The sequence below is a fragment of the Rhinatrema bivittatum genome, chromosome 1 (assembly GCF_901001135.1).
Source record: "Rhinatrema bivittatum chromosome 1, aRhiBiv1.1, whole genome shotgun sequence".
NCBI lineage: Eukaryota > Metazoa > Chordata > Amphibia > Gymnophiona > Rhinatrematidae > Rhinatrema > Rhinatrema bivittatum.
In genome coordinates, this window is record NC_042615.1 from 4,002,383 (window position 1) to 4,028,726 (window position 26,344).

The window sequence follows — 26,344 nt, forward strand, 5'->3', positions numbered from 1 at the left end:
TGTGCCTTTGATCTGTTTCAGTCCCAGGACACTGCGGCCTTTCCTTCCTGGCCTCCTCCTCCGCTCTTGGTAGGCAGAGCAGTCCTGTGAAGTCTGCAATATGCTGTGGTGATTGCCACGGCCGGCCTGGACCTCTTGCCGGGCTCTTGCATTAGGAGTGGTGAGTGGTGCTGGACGGGAAGGAGACGCTCCTTTCTGCAAAGGACAGTGGTGTGTGGACTGGGGAAGCAGTGTCCCTTCCGTGTCGTGACCTTTCATGCCACTTGCACACCCCGTGGTTCACTGGGATGAGGGGGCTCATATTTTCCCTCTCCCCAACTTCTCATCTTTCTTTTCTAGCTCTCCTCGTCCTCTGCCACCTCCCTATCCTCCTCTCTTCAGGAGCGCTCCCCAGTCTTGTTTCTGCAAAGTTAACAAGAGATTTTCCTCTTCCACTTGCCTCGGAGGGGGGTGGTGGGGGGTGTACGTGTCCATTTTCTGGACATTGTGTGCTTGGTTTGCAGAGTATAAGAAAATTACTCCTTACCTGCTGGTTTTCATTCCTGTAGTACCACGGATCAGTCCAGGCAGTGGGTTATGTCCCCCGTCCAGCAGATGGAGTCAGACAAAGCTTCAGAGGTGCTCCCTTATAAACCAGTGCACCCTCTGGCAATCCTCAGTATTAAGAATATCAAAGCATGAACAATCAGAATGGATGGAGCAAGGAAACAAAACTCCTTCCACTTAGAACATAGCTATGCAAACAGCTGCAAGAAACAGCAAAAACTTGCAAAATGAACCATGAAACCAGCCATAGAGACTGAGAAAACAGAACTGTGTGAGTAGAGAGGCAAACCAAGGATATTTGAGCAGTAAGAGCAATCCCATCAATCCCAAATCCTTAGGGAGGGCGTCTGGACTGATCCGTGGTACTACAGGAACGAAAATTAGCAGGTAAGGAATCATTTTCTTTTCCCTGTACATATCCGGATCCGTCCAGACAGTGGGATGTACCCAAGCTTCCCTACGTAGGGTGGGCCCCAGATAGCCCTGCTCGAATGACCCGATTGCCAAAGGAGCCAAATACTGGCGGCTGTAGATTCAAACGATAGTGCCGAGCAAAGGTATGTAACGATTTCCAGGTCGCTACTCGGTAGATTTCCTGGGAGGAGACCGAGTGACTTTCCGCCCAGGAAGCCGCTTAAGCTCGGAAAGAATGGGCTTTGATGCCCACCAGAGGCTGCCTACCTGCCCCCATGCTAGCGAGCAATAGTGATTTTCGTAGCCTTGGACCCTTTCTAAGGTCCATTCCAGAGGACGAACAGGTGATCCGACAAGCAAAATTCATTAGTAACCTCTAGATAGTGAATCAGGATACGCTTGACATCAAACTTACGTGAGTAAGCTTTACATATGTAGATCTCGTGGATCGGTAGCTGAAAAGGACGGGAGCTCAACCGTCTGATTCACATGGAAGACTGAAACCACCTTGGGTAGAAAGGAGGGTACCGTGCGCAAAGAAACTCCCGAGTCCGTAAAGCGTAGGTAGGGCTCTCTGCAGGAGAGTGCCTGTAGCTCCGAAATCTGACGGGCAGAGCAAATAGCCACAAGAAAGACCGTCTTGAGGGACTTTTTCTACCAGTGGCCACGGTGGAAACATGTAGAGGAGAATGTGATGAGGCCATGGAAGGGCTATAGCATCCACGCCTTCCGCGCCGTGCTCCCTTCTGTGGCTGATGAATCGCGGTGATTTTGCATTGCGGAAGGTGGCCATCAGGTCCAGGTGTGGGAGTCCCCAACGACGGACCAGGATCTTCATCGCCTCCTTGGAGAGTTCCCACTCCCCGGGATTCAAATGTTGCCGACTCAGGAAGTCGGCCTGAATGTTGTCTACTCCTGCGATGTGGGAGGCCGCCAGTCGGGATAGGTGAGCCTCCGCCCAAGCCATCAACTTGTCCGTCTACCCGCACGCACTGCACCGGGGGGATCTCGGTATTGGGAGCGGAGGAGAGGAGCCGAGAGAAAATCAGCTGATTTTAACGTAAGAGCTGTAAGCAGCGGGAAAATCGCGTCCGCCGTATAAGTAACTCTCTGCCACACTTTCCGACCTAAAACGGTAATGAAACCAGTGTCAGCAGAGGGATGGCGCTTCTCTGTGTAGGCTGCCCCGAGGAAAACGGCTTCTCAGGACAGCGGGTCAGATCGTGACGAGGGGGGAGAGGTTGGACCACCAACATGCACCCCCAGTGAGTAGAGCCAGGCACTAGAGCTGTGGATAAAGAAATAACAAAACTTACCCAGCATACAGGGGAGCAAAGGAGGGAGACTGTAAGAAATAGTTCTGCCTGCAAGTTAAGAGCTGTCAGGACCAAGAGCCCAAAGAATAGGTCAGGCTACCCTATTGGTTTTTGTTTTTTTTAAATTACATAACTTGATCCATCCTCTCTTTAGTTATGATGTAAACCGATATGATGTCCTCACGAATATCGGTATAAAAAAGTTTTCAAATAAATAAATAAGTAAGAATAGAAGAATAAGTAAGTTAAACTTAAAGAAGTGTACTGGGGAACCAGAGGTTCCACACTCGCATCTGCTGGAGTCAGAAAGATACTGAAGATTGCCAGAGGGTGCACTGGTTTATAAGGGAGCACCCTCTGAACCTTGTCTGACTCCATCTGCTGGAGTCAGAAAGATACTGAAGATTGCCAGAGGGTGCACTGGTTTATAAGGGAGCACCCTCTGAAGCTTTGTCTGACTCCATCTGCTGGACGGGGGACATAACCCACTGTCTGGACTGATCCGGGTACATACAGGGAACTTATGTTACATTGGTAAAAAGAGAGCACAGTATTTCTGCAAATCATTAGCTAAGTACACAGGATAATAGAGGCTGGGTTTTACCACAGGATGAGGGCGGGATAGGGGGCTATCATTCAACATCAACCCAATTGATATATGTTAGATTCTGGGTGATCCATCTTCTAGTTTGATGAATGTGACTGACCAATTCATGGCAGAAACAAATATTTCCAGGCCCTACAGCCCAGACTGTAGCCACGCAATCCCCATTCCTCCCGAGAAACCTAGTCTAGACTGCAGCCTCTCAGTTGCATTGCCTTTTTCACACGGCTGCTTATACTGCCAATCCCAGGTTAAACTGAGGGCCCAAGGATACAGTGCAACAGGGTGAACCGTGACCATCAGTCCCAGGTTGCACTGTGAATGCTCGATTACAGTGACAGTCCTTAGATAGTGTCCGTCATTAGTGGCCCTGCCTGGCACTCATTTTAATTCAGCAAAGCACGTGCACAGGGACCGTGTCCCTGCAGAAAGAGATGCCTGCTGCTCTGAGGAGTGGCTAAGAGGTTAAAGCACTGGGCTGAGAACCAGGGAAGTTTGTGTTCAAATCCTTCTGACTTTGGCTAAGTTCATTCCTCTCCTGTTGTCTTAGGTACCCATTTATCCTGTAAACCACCTTGAGCTAAAACAGGAAAGGTGGTCTAGTAATACAAATATATAAACTAAGAAGCATGAAGCTGTCTCATTCGCAACCCCTTCTTTCTGGGAATGCACCTCCCTGAATTGCTTCCGGGCATGTCGCTTGCAAGGCTCCCTGCCACTCTGTTACCCTTCCTTGCTCTGTGCATTAACGATAAATGCACAGTTAGTGGCCAGGGAAATGCACATACGTAACCAGTTCAGTCCAGACTGCTGGGTTTTGCCTCCTTTCCTGGACCTGAAGAAGGTCAACAGAGCCCTCCGGGTGCCCTGCTTTCGCATGGAGACTCTGCATTCGGTGATAGGGGCTGTAACAGGGGAGAGTTTCTAGCCTCACTGGACTTGACGGAGGCATACCTTCACATTGGAATTCACAAGGATCATCAGAGGTTTCTGCACTTCATGGTTCTCGGCAAACATTATCAGTTTCAAGCCCTTCCGTTCGGGCTGGCAACCGCTCCCCGCACGTTTACAAGGGTGATGGTGGTGGTAGCGGCAGCCCTTCGGCAGGAAGGCATCCTGGTTCATCCATATTTGGACGACTGGCTGATTTGAGCAAAGTCAGAACACCTCTGCAGGTTAGCGATTGACAGAGTGGTGCACAGCCTTCACTCTCTAGGTTGGGTCATTAACCCCGCCAAGAGTCACTTGTCTCCTATTCAGGTTCTGGACTTCTTAGGGGCACGCTTCGACACTCGGATGGGGAAAGTCTTCCTCATGCAGGAGTGGATTGACAAGCTGATGTCACAAGTTTGTCACATCCTGTCCCTGCCAGTGCCCAAAGTGTGGGACTACTTACAGGTGCTTGGTTCTATGGCATCTACACTGGAGTTGGTTCCTTGGGCCTTTGCTCATATGAGGCCGTTACAAAGGGCGTTGCTTTCCCATTGGGATCCCAAGTCAGAAGAGTTCAAGATTCCGTTGCCCCTTCAGGAGCCAGCCAGGTCCAGTTTGGATTCGTGGTTGATCCCCGAGAATTTAAGTCGGGGAGTGGAGCTGGAAGTGCCGCAGTGGGTGATCATGACGACAGATGCCAGTCTCTCCAGTTGGGGGGTAGTTTGCCAGTCTCATGTGGCACAAGGTCAGTGGACGCAGCAGGAAGCACAGGTGTCCAACAATCGTCTGGAAACCATAGCAGTGCAGATAGCCTTGCTGAAATTTCTTCCCCTCATTCGTCATCTGTCAGTACGGATTTTGTCCGACAATGAGACGACAGTGGCATATATCAATCGTCAAGGGGGGAATGAAAAGCCAGCCAGTGGCCTTAGAGGCAGACAAGATGATGGTCTGGGTAGAAAGAAATCTCGCCCAATTGGCGGCATCGCACATAGCCAGAGCAGACAACATTCAGGCGAACTTCTTAAGTCGGTAGCGATTGGGCCCCAAAGAATGGGAGCTATCCGAGGAGGCGATGAAGCTTTTGACTCATCGGTGGGGTGTTCCCCGCCTGGATTTGATGGCGATTCGGTTGAATGCAAAGGTGGCTCGATTCTTCAATCGCAGAAGGGAGCACGGGGCGGAAGTAGTGGATGCCCTTGTCCTTCCGTGGCCCTGCAACATTCTGCTCTACATCTTTCCTCCCTGGCCCCTTCTGGGCAAGGTCGTGAGACGATAGAGTCCCATCCAGGCTCGGTCATCCTCGTGGCTCCGGAATGCCCTCGGAGGCTGTGATTCGCAGACCTGGTCAACTTGGTGGTGAATAGTCCACTTCGTCTCAGTCATCTTCCGAATCTTCTGAGGCAAGGTCCAGTATTTTTCGACCAGGTGACTCGCTTTTGTCTAGCAGCCTGGCTTATGAAAGGAAGCAGTTAAGAAAAAAGGGTTATCCGGATGCAGTCATTTACACCCTTTTGAGGGGGGCATAAGACATCTACTTCACTTATGTATGTTAGGGTCTGGAAGGTGTTCGATTCGTGGTGTGCCGGTCTGGGCATTGCCCCGTGCCGTGCCTCTCGTTCATATACTTGCTTTCTTAAAGGAGGGGTTGAAGAAAGGACTGGCGTGCAGTTCTCTCAGAGTACAGGTTGCAGCCTTGGGTTGTTTGCAGGAAAAAATTGATGGAGGGTCCCTGGCGGCTCATCCAGGCATAGCGCATTTTCTGCTGGGTGCTAAGCACTTGAAGCCCCCAGTGCATCTAGTCTTGGAGTCTGAATCTGGTTCTTCGTGGGTTGTGCAGGCTTCCTTTTGAGGCCCTCAAGCAGGCCACTTTGAAGGATCTAACGCTCAAGACGGTTTTCCTAGTGACTATCTGCTCGGCGAGGCAAATATCTGAACTTCAAGCGCTGTCCTGTAGGGAACCTTTTCTTAGGTTTTCAGCTTCAGGGGGTGTCTCTCAGAACGGTATCGTCCTTTCTACTGAAAGTAGTGTTTGCTTTCCACCTGAATCAGTCAATGGAATTGCCAGCTTTTCCGGATTTGGATTTTGGGTCTCCTCAAGCTTACGACTTGAGGAAGTTGGATGTCCGGCGGGTTCTACTTCGCTATTTGGAGGTTACTAATCACTTCAGGTTTTCGGACCATCTCTTTGTCCTTTGGAGCGGTCCTAAGAAAGGACATAAGGCATCCAAGGCTATCATTGCCCTTTGGTTGAGGGAAGTGATTGCTTCAACTTATATATGTCATGGCCGGGCAGTACAGGATGGTCTAAAAGCTCATTCGATCCGCTCTCAAGCTGCATCTTGGACAGAGAGTCAGCTAGTCTCACCGCAGGAGATCTGTAGAACGGCGACTTGGAAGTCTCTGCACACTTTAGCTAAGCATTACCGGTTAGACGTCCGGACCTCGGATGTCAACTGTTTTGGCAGCAATGTGCTTCGAGCGAGACTCTCCAGGTCCCACCTCATGTAGGGCAGCTTGGGTACATCCCAGCAGTCTGGACTGATCCGGATATGTACAGGGAAAGGAAAATTGGTTCTTACCTGCTAATTTTCATTCCTGTAGTACCATGGATCAGTCCAGACGCCCGCCCGGGAAGGAAGGCAAGTTGAAGGAGGGATAGTCCGCTCAATTTTATCTCTTTAAGCTACATACGCAAATGAGAAACAGACTACACGAATAAGCTCAATTTGATGAGTTCAATTCCAGAGTGCTCATGTCATGTACTAAGTTCTTTTTTTTGTCACATTCCTTTTCCCCCAGGTTTGATCTAACCATTAGATTGGGATGTGATGTTGTAAAGTTCTTTAGTTCTTTATCTGCTTTGACACTGTTTATACTGAAGGGATTCCAGGTGGCACACCGGTATATTAGAGGGTGCCCTTCAAGTTTTTCTCTGTCTCCATCTGCTGGAAGGGAGGCAAAACCCAGCAGGCTGGACTGCTCCGTGGTACTACAGGAACGAAAATTAGCAGGTAAGAACCAGTTTTCCTATTTATTCCATAGGCATCGAATGGGAGAGAAACCATGATCAGGGACCGTCGTTCTCAGTTTTTGTTTTATTTTTCCTGGGAATTTCAATATTATAAAAAAAAATCCATGGAAAAATGACTTTTCCACTGAATTTTCTCCTGATGATTTATAAAAAGTCATTTTTCCACGGATTTTTTTTTTAATTATAACATTGGAGTTCCCAGGCAAAATAAAATAAAAACTGAAAACAAAGGTCCCTACCCATGATACATAAAATCCTCAGTACCCATAATAAATCAGGCCCATGCATATAGACCAAACGGGTGAATTAATCAACAGTCAGCCATGCCAGGAATTGTGCACTCAGTCCTTAGCGCTTCTCACTACTACATGATTATGATTTATTTATTTATTCTGGACTACACTCAGGTGCTGTAGGTATTTCCCTGTCCTCAGAGGGCTGATGAATACAGGAATTTGGAAATGGAAACGTTACAACAGAGAAAGTCCATATGGCTCATCCTCCCAATGAGCTCTTGTGGGATTTGAACCCAGGATCTCTCCCACCCAAAGCTAGAACCATACCCCTAGACCAATGATTGCAGAAAACATTGGTGCAATGGTGAAACATTCAGAGGTTTTAGCAGCACGTTTTAAGCATCCTGCACGTCGGTCTTGACTAGGTTGCAAGCTCTGTGAAGGAGAGAGTGTCTCCTATTTGTGTCTGTACAGTGCTGTGTATGTCTCGTAGTGCGTGTTAAGTCAGATTCCTTCCTTATTAGATGTTTATTGCCCTCTTTGTGTTGTGTTTGTAGTGTGCTCTGCTATATACCACAGTCAGTGGACAGCGACGCCTCCTTCTTCACAACATTGCTCTGAGCTGCAGCTCCCAGCTAGCAGATCTCTACAAGAGTTGTGAGACTGACGCAATCATCAACTTCCTTGCCAAATCAGGTAAAACTCTCAGCTCTGAAGAAGTGGCAGCTGCAGGCATGACTGTGGTAAGCACTGGAGCTGCCCAGGATGTCTCAGTGAGCCACTCTCTCCACAGTGTTACTAAATCGTTTCCAAAATCTCTAGCTGGATCTTTTTACCAATGGGCTCCTGTGCCGCAATACTAGAAAAACAGTGAATAAGTGATAGGAGAGATCCAGCAAGGTCCAACAAAAGGCTTACGTTGCTGCAAGGTCTGCTGTTATTTTGTGACTTCAGACTTTGTAGTTCATTCTCAAAGAGAAAATGCTCGGGTAGTTCCCTATGAAAATTGCCCATGGTTGTAAACTATCCACAGACCCGCCACTTGCTTTTCCTGCAAGCAAAGTTTGCTGAAAAATAAGGTTCATAGATCTGAAAGTCCAATCTACGTCCGTTGTTTCTCTCCCATGCCCTCTCCCTATCCCCTAATATGCATGCATCGTGGAAGCCCGTGTGTGAAATCCAATCTACATTCATTATTTCTCTACCCTGCTCTTTCCCCATTCCCGGGAATGCAATCACCATGGAAGCCTGTGAATGAAAATCCAATCTACATGCAATGTTTCTCTACCCTACCCACTCCCTGCCCCTGGGAACCCAATCACTGAGGAAGCCTGTGAATGAAAATCCAATCTACATGCAATGTTTCTCTACCCTACCCTCTCCCTGCCCCTGGGAACACAATCACTGTGGGGCCTGTGAATGAAAATCCAATCTACATTCAATGTTTCCCTACCCTACCCTCTCCCTACCCCTGGGAACACAATCACTGTGGGGCCTGTGAATGAAAATCCAATCTACATGCAATGTTTCTCTACCCTACCCTCTCCCTGCCCCTGGGAACACAATCACTGTGGAAGCCTGTGAATGAAAATCCAATCTACATGCAATGTTTCTCTACCCTACCCTCTCCCTGCCCCTGGGAACACAATCACTGTGGGGCCTGTGAATGAGAATCCAATCTACATGCAATGTTTCTCTACCCTACCCTCTCCCTACCCCTGGGAACACAATCACTGTGGGGCCTGTGAATGAAAATCCAATCTACATGCAATGTTTCTCTACCCTACCCTCTCCCTACCCCTGGGAACACAATCACTGTGGGGCCTGTAAATGAAAATCCAATCTACATGCAATGTTTCCCTACCCTACCCTCTCCCTGCCCCTGGGAACACAATCACTGTGGGGCCTGTGAATGAGAATCCAATCTACATGCAATGTTTCCCTACCCTACCCTCTCCCTGCCCCTGGGAACACAATCACTGTGGAAGCCTGTGAATGAAAATCCAATCTACATGCAATGTTTCCCTACCCTACCCTCTCCCTGCCCCTGGGAACACAATCACTGTGGAAGCCTGTGAATGAAAATCCAATCTACATGCAATGTTTCCCTACCCTACCCTCTCCCTGCCCCTGGGAACACAATCACTGTGGGGCCTGTGAATGAAAATCCAATCTACATGCAATGTTTCTCTACCCTACCCTCTCCCTGCCCCTGGGAACACAATCACTGTGGAAGCCTGTGAATGAGAATCCAATCTACATGCAATGTTTCCCTACCCTACCCTCTCCCTACCCCTGGGAACACAATCACTGTGGGGCCTGTGAATGAAAATCCAATCTACATGCAATGTTTCCCTACCCTACCCTACCCTCTCCCTGCCCCTGGGAACACAATCACTGTGGGGCCTGTGAATGAGAATCCAATCTACATTCAATGTTTCCCTACCCTACCCTCTCCCTGCCCCTGGGAACACAATCACTGTGGAAGCCTGTGAATGAAAATCCAATCTACATGCAATGTTTCTCTACCCTACCCTCTCCCTGCCCCTGGGAACACAATCACTGTGGGGCCTGTGAATGAAAATCCAATCTACATGCAATGTTTCTCTACCCTACCCTCTCCCTGCCCCTGGGAACACAATCACTGTGGAAGCCTGTGAATGAAAATCCAATCTACATGCAATGTTTCCCTACCCTACCCTCTCCCTACCCCTGGGAACACAATCACTGTGGGGCCTGTGAATGAAAATCCAATCTACATTCAATGTTTCCCTACCCTACCCTCTCCCTGCCCCTGGGAACACAATCACTGTGGAAGCCTGTGAATGAAAATCCAATCTACATGCAATGTTTCTCTACCCTACCTTCTCCCTGCCCCTGGGAACACAATCACTGTGGGGCCTGTGAATGAGAATCCAATCTACATGCAATATTTCTCTACCCTACTCTCTCCCTGCCCCTGGGAACACAATCACTGTGGGGCCTGTGAATGAGAATCCAATCTACATGCAATGTTTCCCTACCCTACCCTCTCCCTGCCCCTGGGAACACAATCACTGTGGGGCCTGTGAATGAGAATCCAATCTACATGCAATGTTTCTCTACCCTACCCTCTCCCTGCCCCTGGGAACACAATCACTGTGGGGCCTGTGAATGAAAATCCAATCTACATGCAATGTTTCTCTACCCTACCCTCTCCCTGCCCCTGGGAACACAATCACTGTGGGGCCTGTGAATGAGAATCCAATCTACATGCAATGTTTCTCTACCCTACCCTCTCCCTGCCCCTGGGAACACAATCACTGTGGAAGCCTGTGAATGAAAATCCAATCTACATGCAATGTTTCTCTACCCTACCCTCTCCCTGCCCCTGGGAACACAATCACTGTGGGGCCTGTGAATGAAAATCCAATCTACATGCAATGTTTCCCTACCCTACCCTCTCCCTGCCCCTGGGAACACAATCACTGTGGGGCCTGTGAATGAAAATCCAATCTACATGCAATGTTTCCCTACCCTACCCTCTCCCTGCCCCTGGGAACACAATCACTGTGGGGCCTGTGAATGAAAATCCAATCTACATGCAATGTTTCTCTACCCTACCCTCTCCCTGCCCCTGGGAACACAATCACTGTGGGGCCTGTGAATGAAAATCCAATCTACATGCAATGTTTCCCTACCCTACCCTCTCCCTGCCCCAGGGAACGCAATCACTGTGGAAGCCTGTGAATGAGAATCCAATCTACATGCAATGTTTCTCTACCCTACCCTCTCCCTGCCCCTGGGAACACAATCACTGTGGAAGCCTGTGAATGAAAATCCAATCTACATGCAATGTTTCCCTACCCTACCCTCTCCCTGCCCCTGGGAACGCAATCACTGTGGAAGCCTGTGAATGAAAATCCAATCTACATGCAATGTTTCCCTACCCTACCCTCTCCCTGCCCCTGGGAACGCAATCACTGTGGAAGCCTGTGAATGAGAATCCAATCTACATGCAATGTTTCTCTACCCTACCCTCTCCCTGCCCCTGGGAACACAATCACTGTGGGGCCTGTGAATGAAAATCCAATCTACATGCAATGTTTCTCTACCCTACCCTCTCCCTGCCCCTGGGAACACAATCACTGTGGGGCCTGTGAATGAAAATCCAATCTACATGCAAGGTTTCTCTACCCTACCCTCTCCCTGCCCCTGGGAACTCAATCACTGTGGAAGCCTGTGAATGAGAATCCAATCTACATGCAATGTTTCTCTACCCTACCCTCTCCCTGCCCCTGGGAACACAATCACTGTGGAAGCCTGTGAATGAGAATCCAATCTACATGCAATGTTTCTCTACCCTACCCTCTCCCTGCCCCTGGGAACACAATCACTGTGGGGCCTGTGAATGAAAATCCAATCTACATGCAATGTTTCTCTACCCTACCCTCTCCCTGCCCCTGGGAACACAATCACTGTGGGGCCTGTGAATGAAAATCCAATCTACATGCAAGGTTTCTCTACCCTACCCTCTCCCTGCCCCTGGGAACACAATCACTGTGGGGCCTGTGAATGAAAATCCAATCTACATGCAATGTTTCCCTACCCTACCCTCTCCCTGCCCCTGGGAACACAATCACTGTGGGGCCTGTGAATGAAAATCCAATCTACATGCAATGTTTCTCTACCCTACCCTCTCCCTGCCCCTGGGAACACAATCACTGTGGAAGCCTGTGAATGAGAATCCAATCTACATGCAATGTTTCCCTACCCTACCCTCTCCCTGCCCCTGGGAACACAATCACTGTGGGGCCTGTGAATGAAAATCCAATCTACATGCAATGTTTCTCTACCCTACCCTCTCCCTGCCCCTGGGAACACAATCACTGTGGGGCCTGTGAATGAGAATCCAATCTACATGCAATGTTTCTCTACCCTACCCTCTCCCTGCCCCTGGGAACACAATCACTGTGGGGCCTGTGAATGAGAATCCAATCTACATGCAATGTTTCCCTACCCTACCCTCTCCCTGCCCCTGGGAACACAATCACTGTGGGGCCTGTGAATGAAAATCCAATCTACATGCAATGTTTCCCTACCCTACCCTCTCCCTGCCCCTGGGAACACAATCACTGTGGGGCCTGTGAATGAAAATCCAATCTACATGCAATGTTTCCCTACCCTACCCTCTCCCTGCCCCTGGGAACACAATCACTGTGGGGCCTGTGAATGAAAATCCAATCTACATGCAATGTTTCCCTACCCTACCCTCTCCCTGCCCCTGGGAACACAATCACTGTGGAAGCCTGTGAATGAGAATCCAATCTACATGCAATGTTTCCCTACCCTACCCTCTCCCTGCCCCTGGGAACACAATCACTGTGGAAGCCTGTGAATGAAAATCCAATCTACATGCAATGTTTCCCTACCCTACCCTCTCCCTGCCCCTGGGAACACAATCACTGTGGAAGCCTGTGAATGAGAATCCAATCTACATGCAATGTTTCCCTACCCTACCCTCTCCCTGCCCCTGGGAACACAATCACTGTGGAAGCCTGTGAATGAAAATCCAATCTACATGCAATGTTTCCCTACCCTACCCTCTCCCTGCCCCTGGGAACACAATCACTGTGGGGCCTGTGAATGAGAATCCAATCTACATGCAATGTTTCCCTACCCTACCCTCTCCCTGCCCCTGGGAACACAATCACTGTGGGGCCTGTGAATGAGAATCCAATCTACATGCAATGTTTCCCTACCCTACCCTCTCCCTGCCCCTGGGAACACAATCACTGTGGGGCCTGTGAATGACAATCCAATCTACATGCAATGTGTCTCTACCCTACCCTCTCCCTGCCCCTGGGAACACAATCACTGTGGGGCCTGTGAATGAAAATCCAATCTACATGCAATGTTTCCCTACCCTACCCTCTCCCTGCCCCTGGGAACGCAATCACTGTGGAAGCCTGTGAATGAGAATCCAATCTACATGCAATGTTTCTCTACCCTACCCTCTCCCTGCCCCTGGGAACACAATCACTGTGGGGCCTGTGAATGAAAATCCAATCTACATGCAATGTTTCTCTACCCTACCCTCTCCCTGCCCCTGGGAACACAATCACTGTGGGGCCTGTGAATGAAAATCCAATCTACATGCAATGTTTCTCTACCCTACCCTCTCCCTACCCCTGGGAACACAATCACTGTGGAAGCCTGTGAATGAAAATCCAATCTACATGCAATGTTTCTCTACCCTACCCTCTCCCTGCCCCTGGGAACACAATCACTGTGGAAGCCTGTGAATGAGAATCCAATCTACATGCAATGTTTCTCTACCCTACCCTCTGCCTGCCCCTGGGAACACAATCACTGTGGGGCCTGTGAATGAAAATCCAATCTACATGCAATGTTTCTCTACCCTACCCTCTGCCTGCCCCTGGGAACACAATCACTGTGGGGCCTGTGAATGAAACTCCAATCTACATGCAATGTTTCTCTACCCTACCCTCTCCCTGCCCCTGGGAACACAATCACTGTGGAAGCCTGTGAATGAGAATCCAATCTACATGCAATGTTTCTCTACCCTACCCTCTGCCTGCCCCTGGGAACACAATCACTGTGGGGCCTGTGAATGAAAATCCAATCTACATGCAATGTTTCTCTACCCTACCCTCTCCCTGCCCCTGGGAACACAATCACTGTGGAAGCCTGTGAATGAGAATCCAATCTACATGCAATGTTTCTCTACCCTACCCTCTCCCTGCCCCTGGGAACACAATCACTGTGGAAGCCTGTGAATGAGAATCCAATCTACATGCAATGTTTCTCTACCCTACCCTCTCACTGCCCCTGGGAACACAATCACTGTGGAAGCCTGTGAATGAAAATCCAATCTACATGCAATGTTTCTCTACCCTACCCTCTCCCTGCCCCTGGGAACACAATCACTGTGGGGCCTGTGAATGAAAATCCAATCTACATGCAATGTTTCTCTACCCTACCCTCTCCCTACACCTGGGAACACAATCACTGTGGGGCCTGTGAATGAAAATCCAATCTACATGCAATGTTTCCCTACCCTACCCTCTCCCTGCCCCTGGGAACACAATCACTGTGGAAGCCTGTGAATGAAAATCCAATCTACATGCAATGTTTCCCTACCCTACCCTCTCCCTGCCCCTGGGAACACAATCACTGTGGGGCCTGTGAATGAAAATCCAATCTACATGCAATGTTTCCCTACCCTACCCTCTCCCTGCCCCTGGGAACACAATCACTGTGGAAGCCTGTGAATGAGAATCCAATCTACATGCAATGTTTCCCTACCCTACCCTCTCCCTGCCCCTGGGAATACAATCACTGTGGGGCCTGTGAATGAAAATCCAATCTACATGCAATGTTTCCCTACCCTACCCTCTCCCTGCCCCTGGGAACACAATCACTGTGGGGCCTGTGAATGGGAATCCAATCTACATGCAATGTTTCTCTACCCTACCCTCTCCCTGCCCCTGGGAACACAATCACTGTGGAAGCCTGTGAATGAGAATCCAATCTACATGCAATGTTTCCCTACCCTACCCTCTCCCTGCCCCTGGGAATACAATCACTGTGGGGCCTGTGAATGAAAATCCAATCTACATGCAATGTTTCCCTACCCTACCCTCTCCCTACCCCTGGGAACACAATCACTGTGGAAGCCTGTGAATGAGAATCCAATCTACATGCAATGTTTCTCTACCCTACCCTCTCCCTGCCCCTGGGAACACAATCACTGTGGGGCCTGTGAATGAGAATCCAATCTACATGCAATGTTTCTCTACCCTACCCTCTCCCTGCCCCTGGGAACACAATCACTGTGGAAGCCTGTGAATGAGAATCCAATCTACATGCAATGTTTCTCTACCCTACCCTCTCCCTACACCTGGGAACACAATCACTGTGGGGCCTGTGAATGAAAATCCAATCTACATGCAATGTTTCCCTACCCTACCCTCTCCCTGCCCCTGGGAACACAATCACTGTGGAAGCCTGTGAATGAGAATCCAATCTACATGCAATGTTTCTCTACCCTACCCTCTCCCTGCCCCTGGGAACACAATCACTGTGGAAGCCTGTGAATGAGAATCCAATCTACATGCAATGTTTCCCTACCCTACCCTCTCCCTGCCCCTGGGAACACAATCACTGTGGGGCCTGTGAATGAAAATCCAATCTACATGCAATGTTTCCCTACCCTACCCTCTCCCTACCCCTGGGAACACAATCACTGTGGGGCCTGTGAATGAAAATCCAATCTACATGCAATGTTTCCCTACCCTACCCTCTCCCTGCCCCTGGGAACACAATCACTGTGGAAGCCTGTGAATGAAAATCCAATCTACATGCAATGTTTCCCTACCCTACCCTCTCCCTGCCCCTGGGAACACAATCACTGTGGGGCCTGTGAATGAGAATCCAATCTACATGCAATGTTTCTCTACCCTACCCTCTCCCTGCCCCTGGGAACACAATCACTGTGGGGCCTGTGAATGAGAATCCAATCTACATGCAATGTTTCTCTACCCTACCCTCTCCCTGCCCCTGGGAACACAATCACTGTGGGGCCTGTGAATGAGAATCCAATCTACATGCAATGTTTCCCTATCCTACCCTCTCCCTGCCCCTGGGAACACAATCACTGTGGGGCCTGTGAATGAGAATCCAATCTACATGCAATGTTTCCCTATCCTACCCTCTCCCTGCCCCTGGGAACACAATCACTGTGGGGCCTGTGAATGAAAATCCAATCTACATGCAATGTTTCTCTACCCTACCCTCTCCCTGCCCCTGGGAACACAATCACTGTGGGGCCTGTGAATGAGAATCCAATCTACATGCAATGTTTCTCCACCCTACCCTCTCCCTGCCCCTGGGAACACAATCACTGTGGAAGCCTGTGAATGAAAATCCAATCTACATGCAATGTTTCCCTACCCTACCCTCTCCCTGCCCCTGGGAACACAATCACTGTGGGGCCTGTGAATGAAAATCCAATCTACATGCAATGTTTCTCTACCCTACCCTCTCCCTGCCCCTGGGAACACAATCACTGTGGAAGCCTGTGAATGAGAATCCAATCTACATGCAATGTTTCTCTACCCTACCCTCTCCCTACCCCTGGGAACACAATCACTGTGGAAGCCTGTGAATGAGAATCCAATCTACATGCAATGTTTCCCTACCCTACCCTCTCCCTGCCCCTGGGAACACAATCACTGTGGGGCCTGTGAATGAGAATCCAATCTACATGCAATGTTTCTCCACCCTACCCTCTCCCTGCCCCTGGGAACACAATCACTGTGGAAGCCTGTGAATGAAAATCCAATCTACATGCAATGTTTCTCTACCCTACCCTCTCCCTGCCCCTGGGAACACAATCACTGTGGGGCCTGTGAATGAGAATCCAATCTACATGCAATGTTTCTCTACCCTACCCTCTCCCTGCCCCTGGGAACACAATCACTGTGGAAGCCTGTGAATGAAAATCCAATCTACATGCAATGTTTCCCTACCCTACCCTCTCCCTACCACTGGGAACACAATCACTGTGGGGCCTGTGAATGAGAATCCAATCTACATGCAATGTTTCTCTACCCTACCCTCTCCCTGCCCCTGGGAACACAATCACTGTGGAAGCCTGTGAATGAAAATCCAATCTACATGCAATGTTTCTCTACCCTACCCTCTCCCTGCCCCTGGGAACACAATCACTGTGGGGCCTGTGAATGAGAATCCAATCTACATGCAATGTTTCTCCACCCTACCCTCTCCCTGCCCCTGGGAACACAATCACTGTGGAAGCCTGTGAATGAAAATCCAATCTACATGCAATGTTTCCCTACCCTACCCTCTCCCTGCCCCTGGGAACACAATCACTGTGGAAGCCTGTGAATGAGAATCCAATCTACATGCAATGTTTCCCTACCCTACCCTCTCCCTGCCCCTGGGAACACAATCACTGTGGGGCCTGTGAATGAAAATCCAATCTACATGCAATGTTTCTCTACCCTACCCTCTCCCTGCCCCTGGGAACACAATCACTGTGGAAGCCTGTGAATGAGAATCCAATCTACATGCAATGTTTCCCTACCCTACCCTCTCCCTACCCCTGGGAACACAATCACTGTGGAAGCCTGTGAATGAGAATCCAATCTACATGCAATGTTTCCCTACCCTACCCTCTCCCTACCCCTGGGAACACAATCACTGTGGAAGCCTGTGAATGAGAATCCAATCTACATGCAATGTTTCCCTACCCTACCCTCTCCCTGCCCGATTTCCAGCTAAGTGTCTGCACTTAGGTAAAGAAATAGCAGCAATTCTGTGGAATTTACATCCTAAAACACAGGATAACTTTCAAACTCTTTTCCCACACGGCTGACACTTCTGCACACAGTTTGAAAGTCTTTGAAAATGAAGTCAGAAAATGTCCACACGCACACACACACACACACACACACACACACACACACACACACACACACGCCTGCCCCTGCTGTTTCAGCAAACGTATGCACTAATGTGCCTAAGCACTAATCCTGCCCAGACTCCCCCTGCAGGATCACTTCCGCTGTCTGCATACAACAGTGCGCGTGTACATAAGAGCATAAGAACATGCCATACTGGGTCAGACCAAGGGTCCATCAAGCCCAGCATCCTGTTTCCAACAGTGGCGAAATAGATCGCAAGCTACTATTGCTTATTAGTTAATAGCAGTTTATGGATTTATCCTCTAGGAACTTATCCAAACCCTTTTTAAACCCAGTTACAGTAACTGCCATAACCACATCCTCTGGCAATGAATTCCAGAGCTTAACTATGCACTGAGTGAACAAGAATTTTCTTCGATTTGTTTTAAATGTGCCCCATGCTAACTTCATGGAGTGCCCCCTAGTCCTTGTATTATCTGAAAGTGTAAATAACAGATTCACATCTACCCGTTCTAGACCTCTCATGATTTTAAACACCTCTATCATATCCCCCCTCAGCTGTCTCTTCTCAAGCTGAACAGCCCTAACCTCTTTAGCCTTTCCTCATAGGGGAGCCGTTCCATGCCCTTAACCGTTTTGGTCGCCCTTCTCTATACCTTTGAAAATTTCCTTCTAGGTGCCTAAAACTGAGGTCACTAAATCAGACCCTTGGCATTCTTCGTATATTGGCCTCCGGTACACAGGTCATTGCTTCTTTGTTCCCCTACATTTTTATACCCAATTCTCACTTGAGCTGCTTACAAGTCTTTTTGATTAGGTATAGATGTAATTATAATGTGGTGGTAGTTACGGAGCTGCGCAGAGATAAACAGCACACTGGACAGCTGAGGGGCTAGGGCAGGGCTTCCCAAACTTTTATCCAAAGTGACCCCATTTTGGAACTTGAAAATTCATATGACCCCAGAGGCATACTGGGGAACTTTTGATTTCCTGTCATCCTGTGATTGTCGAGGGTTGGGGGGGGGAAGGCGATAGCAGATTGTGCACAAACTTTCTCACACATTAGCACACTCACATGTTCACTCACTCACATATATGATCTGCTACTCATTATAATGAGTAAACTAAACTTTCATTTAAACTACTCATTATAATGAGTAAACTAAACTTTTATTTAAACTTTTATTTAAACTACTTTTATTTAAACTTTTATTTAAACTTTTATTTAAACTTATTTATTTTACTTTTATTTAAACTTATTTATTTATTTATTTATTTTACTTTTATTTAAACTTATTTATTTTACTTTTATTTAAACTTTTATTTAAACTTTTATTTAAACTACTCATTATAATGAGTAAACTAAACTTTCATTTAAACTACTCATTATAATGAGTAAACTAAACTTTTATTTAAACTACTTTTATTTAAACTTATTTTTTTTACTTTTATTTAAACTTATTTATTTTTTTATTTTACTTTTATTTAAACTTATTTATTTTACTTTTATTTAAACTTATTTATTTATTTATTTTACTTTTATTTAAACTTATTTATTTTACTTTTATTTAAACTTTTATTTAAACTACTCATTATAATGAGTAAACTAAACTTTCCTGAACTAAACTGAACTTATTCCATTATTAACTAGTCTCTCAGACTTTGCCGTAATCATGGTAATTAATATCCCTACCTCATAAGGGCAATTCATTAATGCTCTAAGCACATTGTTCTTGGCATATATGTTCTCTCTATTTAATCCCCTGCTTCTTTTCTATGCTCCAAGTTGTATTACTCCCTTGTTTTATTGTAACTGCATTCCTTAGCCTTTCTTTTGTTTAATGTTTTATTACTACCATTATTATTATTATTATTATTATTATTATTATTATTATTATTAGGATCAATGTTATTTTTTACCTTTCTGTTCCCTATCCACTTGTTAATTGTAAACCGACATGATGCGATTTTATCGCGAATGCCGGTATAGAAAAACTTTAAATAAATAAATAAATAAATAATACAAACTGTTGGTCCACACTTTACATGGTGGCAGGAAAGATGTATTGCTGGAGGTTGTTTCTTTCTAGAATCTAAATCTAAAATCAGTTTTACTAGCTCAATTTATTCTTGAAATGAGACTTTTGTGTTTTTTCTTGTTCTGCTGTTCTAGCTTATAAAGCAGTATTGAGTCAGCCACTGAAGACCGTCCGAGATTTGCTGCTTAATCAGACTGCCCACATGCTGGCCTGTTACAGGAAGAACTGTGCAAGTCCTTCGGCAATGAGCCAGGTGAATGTCCGGCCAGTATTCTGCCTGCCTGCTGCACTTACTTTGACATGCTTCCCAGCTTCTACTGCTTAATACTAGGGCTGTGCAGAGATAAACATTTTTTTGGTTTTCAATTAGTTTTTTGGGAGGATTTTTTCACACGAATTTCAGTTCATGGAATGTTTGATTTATTTCATTTGTGTGAAAAAAAAACCAAATCAATCTTTAAAACACCCCCCCAAAACAAAGAAAAAAACCAAAAATAGTGCCTCCCGGCTCCACCAGCCATTCCTCCCACCCACCTGGAAAAATGCTGGAGCCAGGATTCCCCCCGGCCCCTACTTATCCGGTCTGGTGGGGATCCGCTGGCAAGCCCTGTCCCAAGTCGAAGCCTCAGCCTTGCATAGGCTGAGACTGTGGTAGGTTGCTGCAACCTCAGTCTATGCAAAGCTGATGCTTCATCCTAGGTCAGAGCCTGCCAACACTACAGCTAAGGCCTAGACCCAAGCCAAAGCCTCAGTCTTGCATAGGCTGAGGCCACGGTAGATTCCTGCGACCTTGGCCTAGGCCAGAGAGCAAGCCCAGGCCCAAAACTACAGCCCGGCAAAGAGGCCAGGTCCCAACACCTAGACCTCGGCCTAGGTTGGAGACAGGCACAACGCTGCGGGGTACATCCTGAGGGGAGAAGGATCGTGATAAAGCGTCTGCTCAGGTGTTCTTCTCTCTGGGACGATATTTCAACAGGAAATTAAATCTGTTAAAGAAGAGCGACTATCTTACTTGGCGGTGGTTAAGCCTCGGTGCATGTCTGAGATACTCCAAATTCTTGTGATCCGTGTAAACTAAGATCTGATGCTGTGCACCTTCCAGCCAGGGACGCCATTCTTCAAAGGCCAGCTTAATTGCGAGTAACTCCTTGTCACCAATTCCGTGATTTTTCTCAGCAGGCGTGAACCGCCTTGAAAAGAATAGAAACATAGAAACATAGAAATGACGGCAGAAGAAGACCAAACGGCCCATCCAGTCTGCCCAGCAAGCTTCACACGTTTTTTTCTCTCATACTTATCTGTTTCTCTTAGCTCTTGGTTCTATTTCCCTTCCACCCCCACCATTGAAATATCTAGCTTGATTAGTTAGGGGTAGTAGGGGTAGTAACCGCCGCAATAAGCAAGCTACACCCATGCTTATTTGTTTTACCCAGACTATGTTATACAGTCCTTATTGGTTGTTTTTCTTCTCCCCTGCTGTTGAAACAGGGAGCTATGCTGGAAATGCGTGATGTATCCGTCTTCTCCCATGCTGTTGAAGCAGAGAGCCATGCTGGATATGCATCGAAAGTGAAGTATCGGACACAATTGGTTTGGGGTAGTAACCGCCGTAACAAGCCAGCTACTCCCCACTTTGTGAGCAGGGATGGAGCACATTGGATTCACTGAAGTGGCTCAGGACCGCTCCCACGCCGATGTCTGAAGCGTCAACCTCGATGATGAATGAACTATGCGGGTCTGGATGTCGGAGACATGGCTTCTTTTGAAAGGCCTCTTTGAGTGTCAGGAAGGCTGATATTACTTCAGGAGACTAGTTGGCAGGGTTGGCTCCCTTCTTGGTCATGATCGTGAGAGGAACCGTTAATGATGAATAGTTTTTGATGAAGGAACAGTAGTAATTCGTGAAGCCCAAGAAGTGGCGCAATGCCTTCAGGCCAGTGGGTTGAGGCCAGTCGCGGATGCTTTCTAATTTCTTGGGGTCCATCTGAAACCCGTTCTTTGAGATAATGTATCCTAAGAAGGGTACAGATTCCTTGTGGAATTCACACTTCTTGAGTTTTGCATATAAATTATACTCCCACAGACGTCTTAAAACCTTCTTGATGTCTTCTTGATGAGTCTGAGGGTCTTGGGAGAAGATCAAGATATAATCAAGGTATACTATCACACATTGATATAGCAAGTCCCGTAAGATGTCGTTCATCATATTTTGAAAAAACGGCGAGTGCGTTACTTAATCCGAAGGGCATGATGAGATATTCGAAGTTTCCATCCCGAGTATTAAAGGCAGTTTCCCATTCATCGCCTCTTGAATACGCACCAGGTTATAAGCCCCTTTTAGATCCAATTTAGAAAATATCTTGGCCCCCTGGAGTCTGTCAAACACTCTGAAATTAAGGGCAGGGGATACCAGTCTTTGATGGTAATCTCATTCAGACCCCTATAGTCGATGCAGGGACGGAGAGTGCCATCCTTTTTCCCCACAAAAAAGAATCCTGCACCAGCTGGGGATTTGGAGGGTCTGATAAATCCCTTTTGAAGATTTTCTTGTATATAGGCTGACAGAGCCTTAGTCTCTGCTGCAGAAAGAGGGTAAACTTTTCCTTTCGGAGGTTCAGCGTTGGGTTTCAGGTTTATGGCACAATCATAAACCCTGTGAGGTGGAAGTACATCTGCTGTTTGCTTAGAGAAGACATCCTGGAAGGAGGCGTACTGAGGAGGTAGGCCAGGTAAAGATGGTGTAGTAGGCATGCATATCAATGGAGAAACCTCTGCGAGACACCGACCATGACAGCCAGGTCCCCACTGGATTAATTCCAACATTGCCCAGTTAAACTGTGGCATATGGCCTTGTAGCCAGGGCAGTCCGAGCACCACCGGGTGCATGGCCTTTTTTAATATGAGGAAGGAGAGAGTTTCGGAGGGCAATGCTCCCGTGTGTATGCCAATAGGTTGAGTAATCTGTGACACCTCACCAGGAAGTGGCTCTCCATGTATTGAGGATAATAGCAAGGGCATAGCTGTTGATGATGTAGGAATCCGCAGATGTTCTACTAAGCGTTTGAGGATGAAATTTCCTCCTGCCCCAGAGTCAATGAGGACAAGAGTCTGAAACTCAAGGCTTCCGCAGATAAGAGAGACTGGTAGAGATAATGGAGGAGTGGGAGTGGTGAGACCTAGGAAGAGTCTTCCTGTGGATCCTAAGCCTGCAAGTTTCCCGACAGATGGGACAGGTTTGGATGGCTGACCAGACTGGCCACAGTACATGCCTAACCACATGCGCTTGCGGAAACGTCTCTCTTTGGAAGTTAAGTGACTTCGTCCAAGTTGCATAGGCACCTCTTCTTCTATAGGAGCAGATGGTAGATTTGAGGCAGTAGGCACAGGTTTTGGACATGCTTCCAGGGACTATTAACTTCTTGGGCCCAGTCTCAAAGGTGGTGGTCGACTCTACCAGCCAGTTCCATAAAAGACTTGAGGGAGACAGGCAAGTCGTGAGCCACCAGCTTGTCCTTTAAACAAGAGTTCGGGCCTTCATAAAAATAGCTCGTAAACATCCAGGGTCCCAGTGTAGTTCGGATGCCAAAGTCTTGAATTCGATCACGTAGTCTGAGAGCAACTTATTACCTTGCTGGAGATGGAGTAGGGTAGATCCAGTGATGGTAAGGCAAGCCAGGTCATTGAAGACAGACTTGAAGAGTTTCAAAAATTCTGATAAATTATTCAGAATAGGATCTCCACGTTCCCATAGCAGTGAAGCCCAAGCCAGAACTCTCCCATCTAGAAACGAAAGGATATAGGTGGTCTTGGATGCTTCTGTGAGAAAGAGATTATACTGCATTGGTTGATGAATCCTCTGCACGTCCATGCTTCACCAGTGAAGCGGGTAGGCGTAGATAAAGGGACGATGGTCTTGACAGTCACCTCCGGAGACAGTTGTTCTTTCACCGGGGTTACCGAAATGTTCAGTTGTGCATGTAACTGATTAAAAGCGGCAGCCAGATTCTCCAAGGATTTTTGTTGCTCGGTGATCCACTGGGCTAGGCCAGGAATAGCCTGCAAGGCCGAGAGCTGAGCCGAGTCCATGGAGTTAGCAATCTGTTGTGCTTGTGGCATATTGTGGACTCTTGGTCGAAGTGGAGATGACTCCTCACACGGGGAGGGGCCCCGTGGGGAACCACAACGATAGGCTAGACTCAATAGAAGCGGACACAGAGAAAGGAAGCTTTTATTGTATTGCTGTGATGGAGATGGCACTGCCCGAGGAGCGGACAGTGCTTGCAGTTCAGGATAACTCCACAGGCTAGTATGTCTCTGAGGCAGCATGGCAGTACTCACAGGTGGAAGCGAGGAAGGCTCCCTCTGATGGATGAGTGGAGAGAGACCCGGGGTCCGAGGTGCAGGATACCCAGAGCTAGATAGGCCTCGAGGAGCGAGTACCTACAAATACTGAGGGTTCAGCGTGGAAGCGATGAAGGCTTCTTCTGGTAGACGAGTGGTGAGAGACCCAGAGTCCGAGGTGCAGGATACCAGGAGCTGGGTAGGCCCTCGAGGAGCGAGTACCTATAAACACTGACGGTTCCTGGAAGAAAGCAGACAAGACCCCCGAGGAGCAGGTGTCCTGAGGTTAGTCAGAGCAGGAAGGGAGAGGCCCCCGAGGAGCGGGTACCCAGAGCTTCTTCAGGAGTGAGGTTACCCCGGAGGGCAAGGTAGAATCCGAGCAGGCAGCTCAGAAGTGGTCAGAGTAGCGAAACCGAAGTCCTTGCTAACTCGTTCAAGTGGAGCGGAGGTTTAAATACCCGGAGGTATTGACGTCATGCGGAGGGGCCGCCCCCGAGGTTCCCGCCATGACGTGTACAAGAGCAAGGGTGGTGCGTGCACGCGTACCCTATAATGCTCCAGAGAAGCATGGTGGATGGGAATGCCCATGCCGGTTTGAGAACGCCGAGCAGTGCAGCAAGCAGCAGCGGAGACAGCCACCCTTCCAGCGGAGGAGGAGAAAGGCAGAAGAGAGGTGAGGTACAGCGGTTGCAGCCGTCTGCGACCGATGGACGCAACAAGGGGGTGCCTTTCAGCTTTTTTCTCTGACTCCATCTGCTGGAAGACACAACCCAGCGGTCTGGACTGATCCTGGTACATACAGGGAACTAGTGTTAAGTAGGGATGTGCATTTGTTTAAAATGAATGCACATTTCACAATGAATAAGGCCAATTCATTTCATTCAGGAGCCCTGAAACGAATCAGGGGCCCGTGAATGAAACAAAGCTTATTCGTTACATTGATTTTAAATGAATGCATCGTGCTTAAATCTAGGTTCGAGACCAAGGCCTCGCCTTGGGCACAGGCTGAGGCCCAAAGCAGGCGCCATGGCCTAAGCCTGATGCCGAGGTCTCAGCATAGGCCTTAGCCAAGTCCCCAGAAAAATGAAACTGAACTTACCTGATCCATCAGATATCCGACAAAGGCTGGATCCCAATGCCTGGGCTTTCCATAGGCTGAGGCTGCAGCAGGTTGCTGCGACCAGGTCCAACGCTGCAGCCCAGCCCAAAAGCCAAGTCCCAACATCAGGGCCTCGACCTGGATCCAGGCCTGATGCCAGGGTCCTGGGCCTTGGCCCAGGGTCAGCTTCTCTTCTACATCTTCTTTCTTTGGCTCTTCTATCACCAAAGCCTCTGGGTCAATGCTAAGGCATCAGGACCCTGCCTCCAGGTTGGCCCTAGCAGTGGTCCTGGGTCCAGGTCAAGTCTCCGGTGTCGGCACCTGCCCTCTGGGCTGGGCTGCGATGTCACTGGCCCTAGCCTAGGCTGAGGCCCAGGCATCAGGACCCAGTCTCCAGTTGGGCCCCAGGGTCAGGCCTGGGTCAGAGTCAAGGCCTCAACATCAGGACCCAGCATCAGGGCTGGACCGCAGCTAGGCAATCTTCCCTTTAAAGGAAAGTTCCTATTCGGGGATGAACTGGAAGCCCTGATTAAATCCCTCGGGGACAATAAGGTGTACAAGTTACCGGAGGACAAGCCTAGGGCCTCCAGGTCCTTTGGGTCAGCGCGTCCTTATTTTCGGGGACAGCGCAAGTTTAGGCAGGCCAGGTCTCAGGCCTTTATGACGCGTCAACCCCCAGCAAGGTCTCAGACTTGGTCTCATTCCTTTTGTGGCCGCAGGCCTTTCCGCGACGGAGGTCCTCAGGGATCTTCCGGGGGCAAGTCCTCCCAATGAAGGTGTCCTGGACCACTCCTCTGTTCCGGTGATAGCCTGTCTCTTTTCTTCAAGGAGTGGGTCAAGATTACGTCGGACCAGCGGGTGATGGGCATCACCAAACACAGCTACGCATTGGATTTTGCGGGCCCGTTGTGGGACCTGTTCTTGGTATCGCCCTGCGGGGCGCGCGCAAAATGGGCAGCGGTGCTTCAAATCCTAGGCCGGTTGAAAGCACTGGGAGCCATTGTCCCGGTTCCCCCGGAAGAATGTAGGACCATTAGATACTCCATTTATTTCGTGGTTCCCAAGAAGGAGGGCTCCTTCCGCCCGATCTTGGAACTGAAGAAGGTGAACAAGGCGCTTCGGGTTCCCTGGTTTCGCATGGAAACTCTCCGCTCAGTCATTGCGGCCGTCCACTCCAGCGAATATTTGGCTTCTTTAGACCTGACGGAAGCGAATGTTCACATAGGTATCCGCGAGCAGTATCGGCAGTTTCTCCGTTTCATGGTTCTGGGCGAGCATTATCAGTTTCAGGCACTTCCATTCGGGTTGGCGACAGCCCCCTGCATCTTCAG

At 48.4% G+C, this 26,344-nt stretch overlaps 1 protein-coding gene across 1 annotated transcript in view; it reads left to right on the plus strand.

The window, feature by feature from the left end:
• The window catches only part of SEC24D (SEC24 homolog D, COPII coat complex component), a 337,918-nt gene that overhangs the window by 279,324 nt on the left and 32,250 nt on the right, over positions 1–26,344 (plus strand). Inside the window, exons 18-19 of the mRNA XM_029613783.1 lie at positions 7,641–7,779; positions 19,708–19,826. Coding sequence (XP_029469643.1) covers positions 7,641–7,779; positions 19,708–19,826 — 258 coding nt within the window. The remainder of the gene's footprint in view (positions 1–7,640; positions 7,780–19,707; positions 19,827–26,344) is intronic.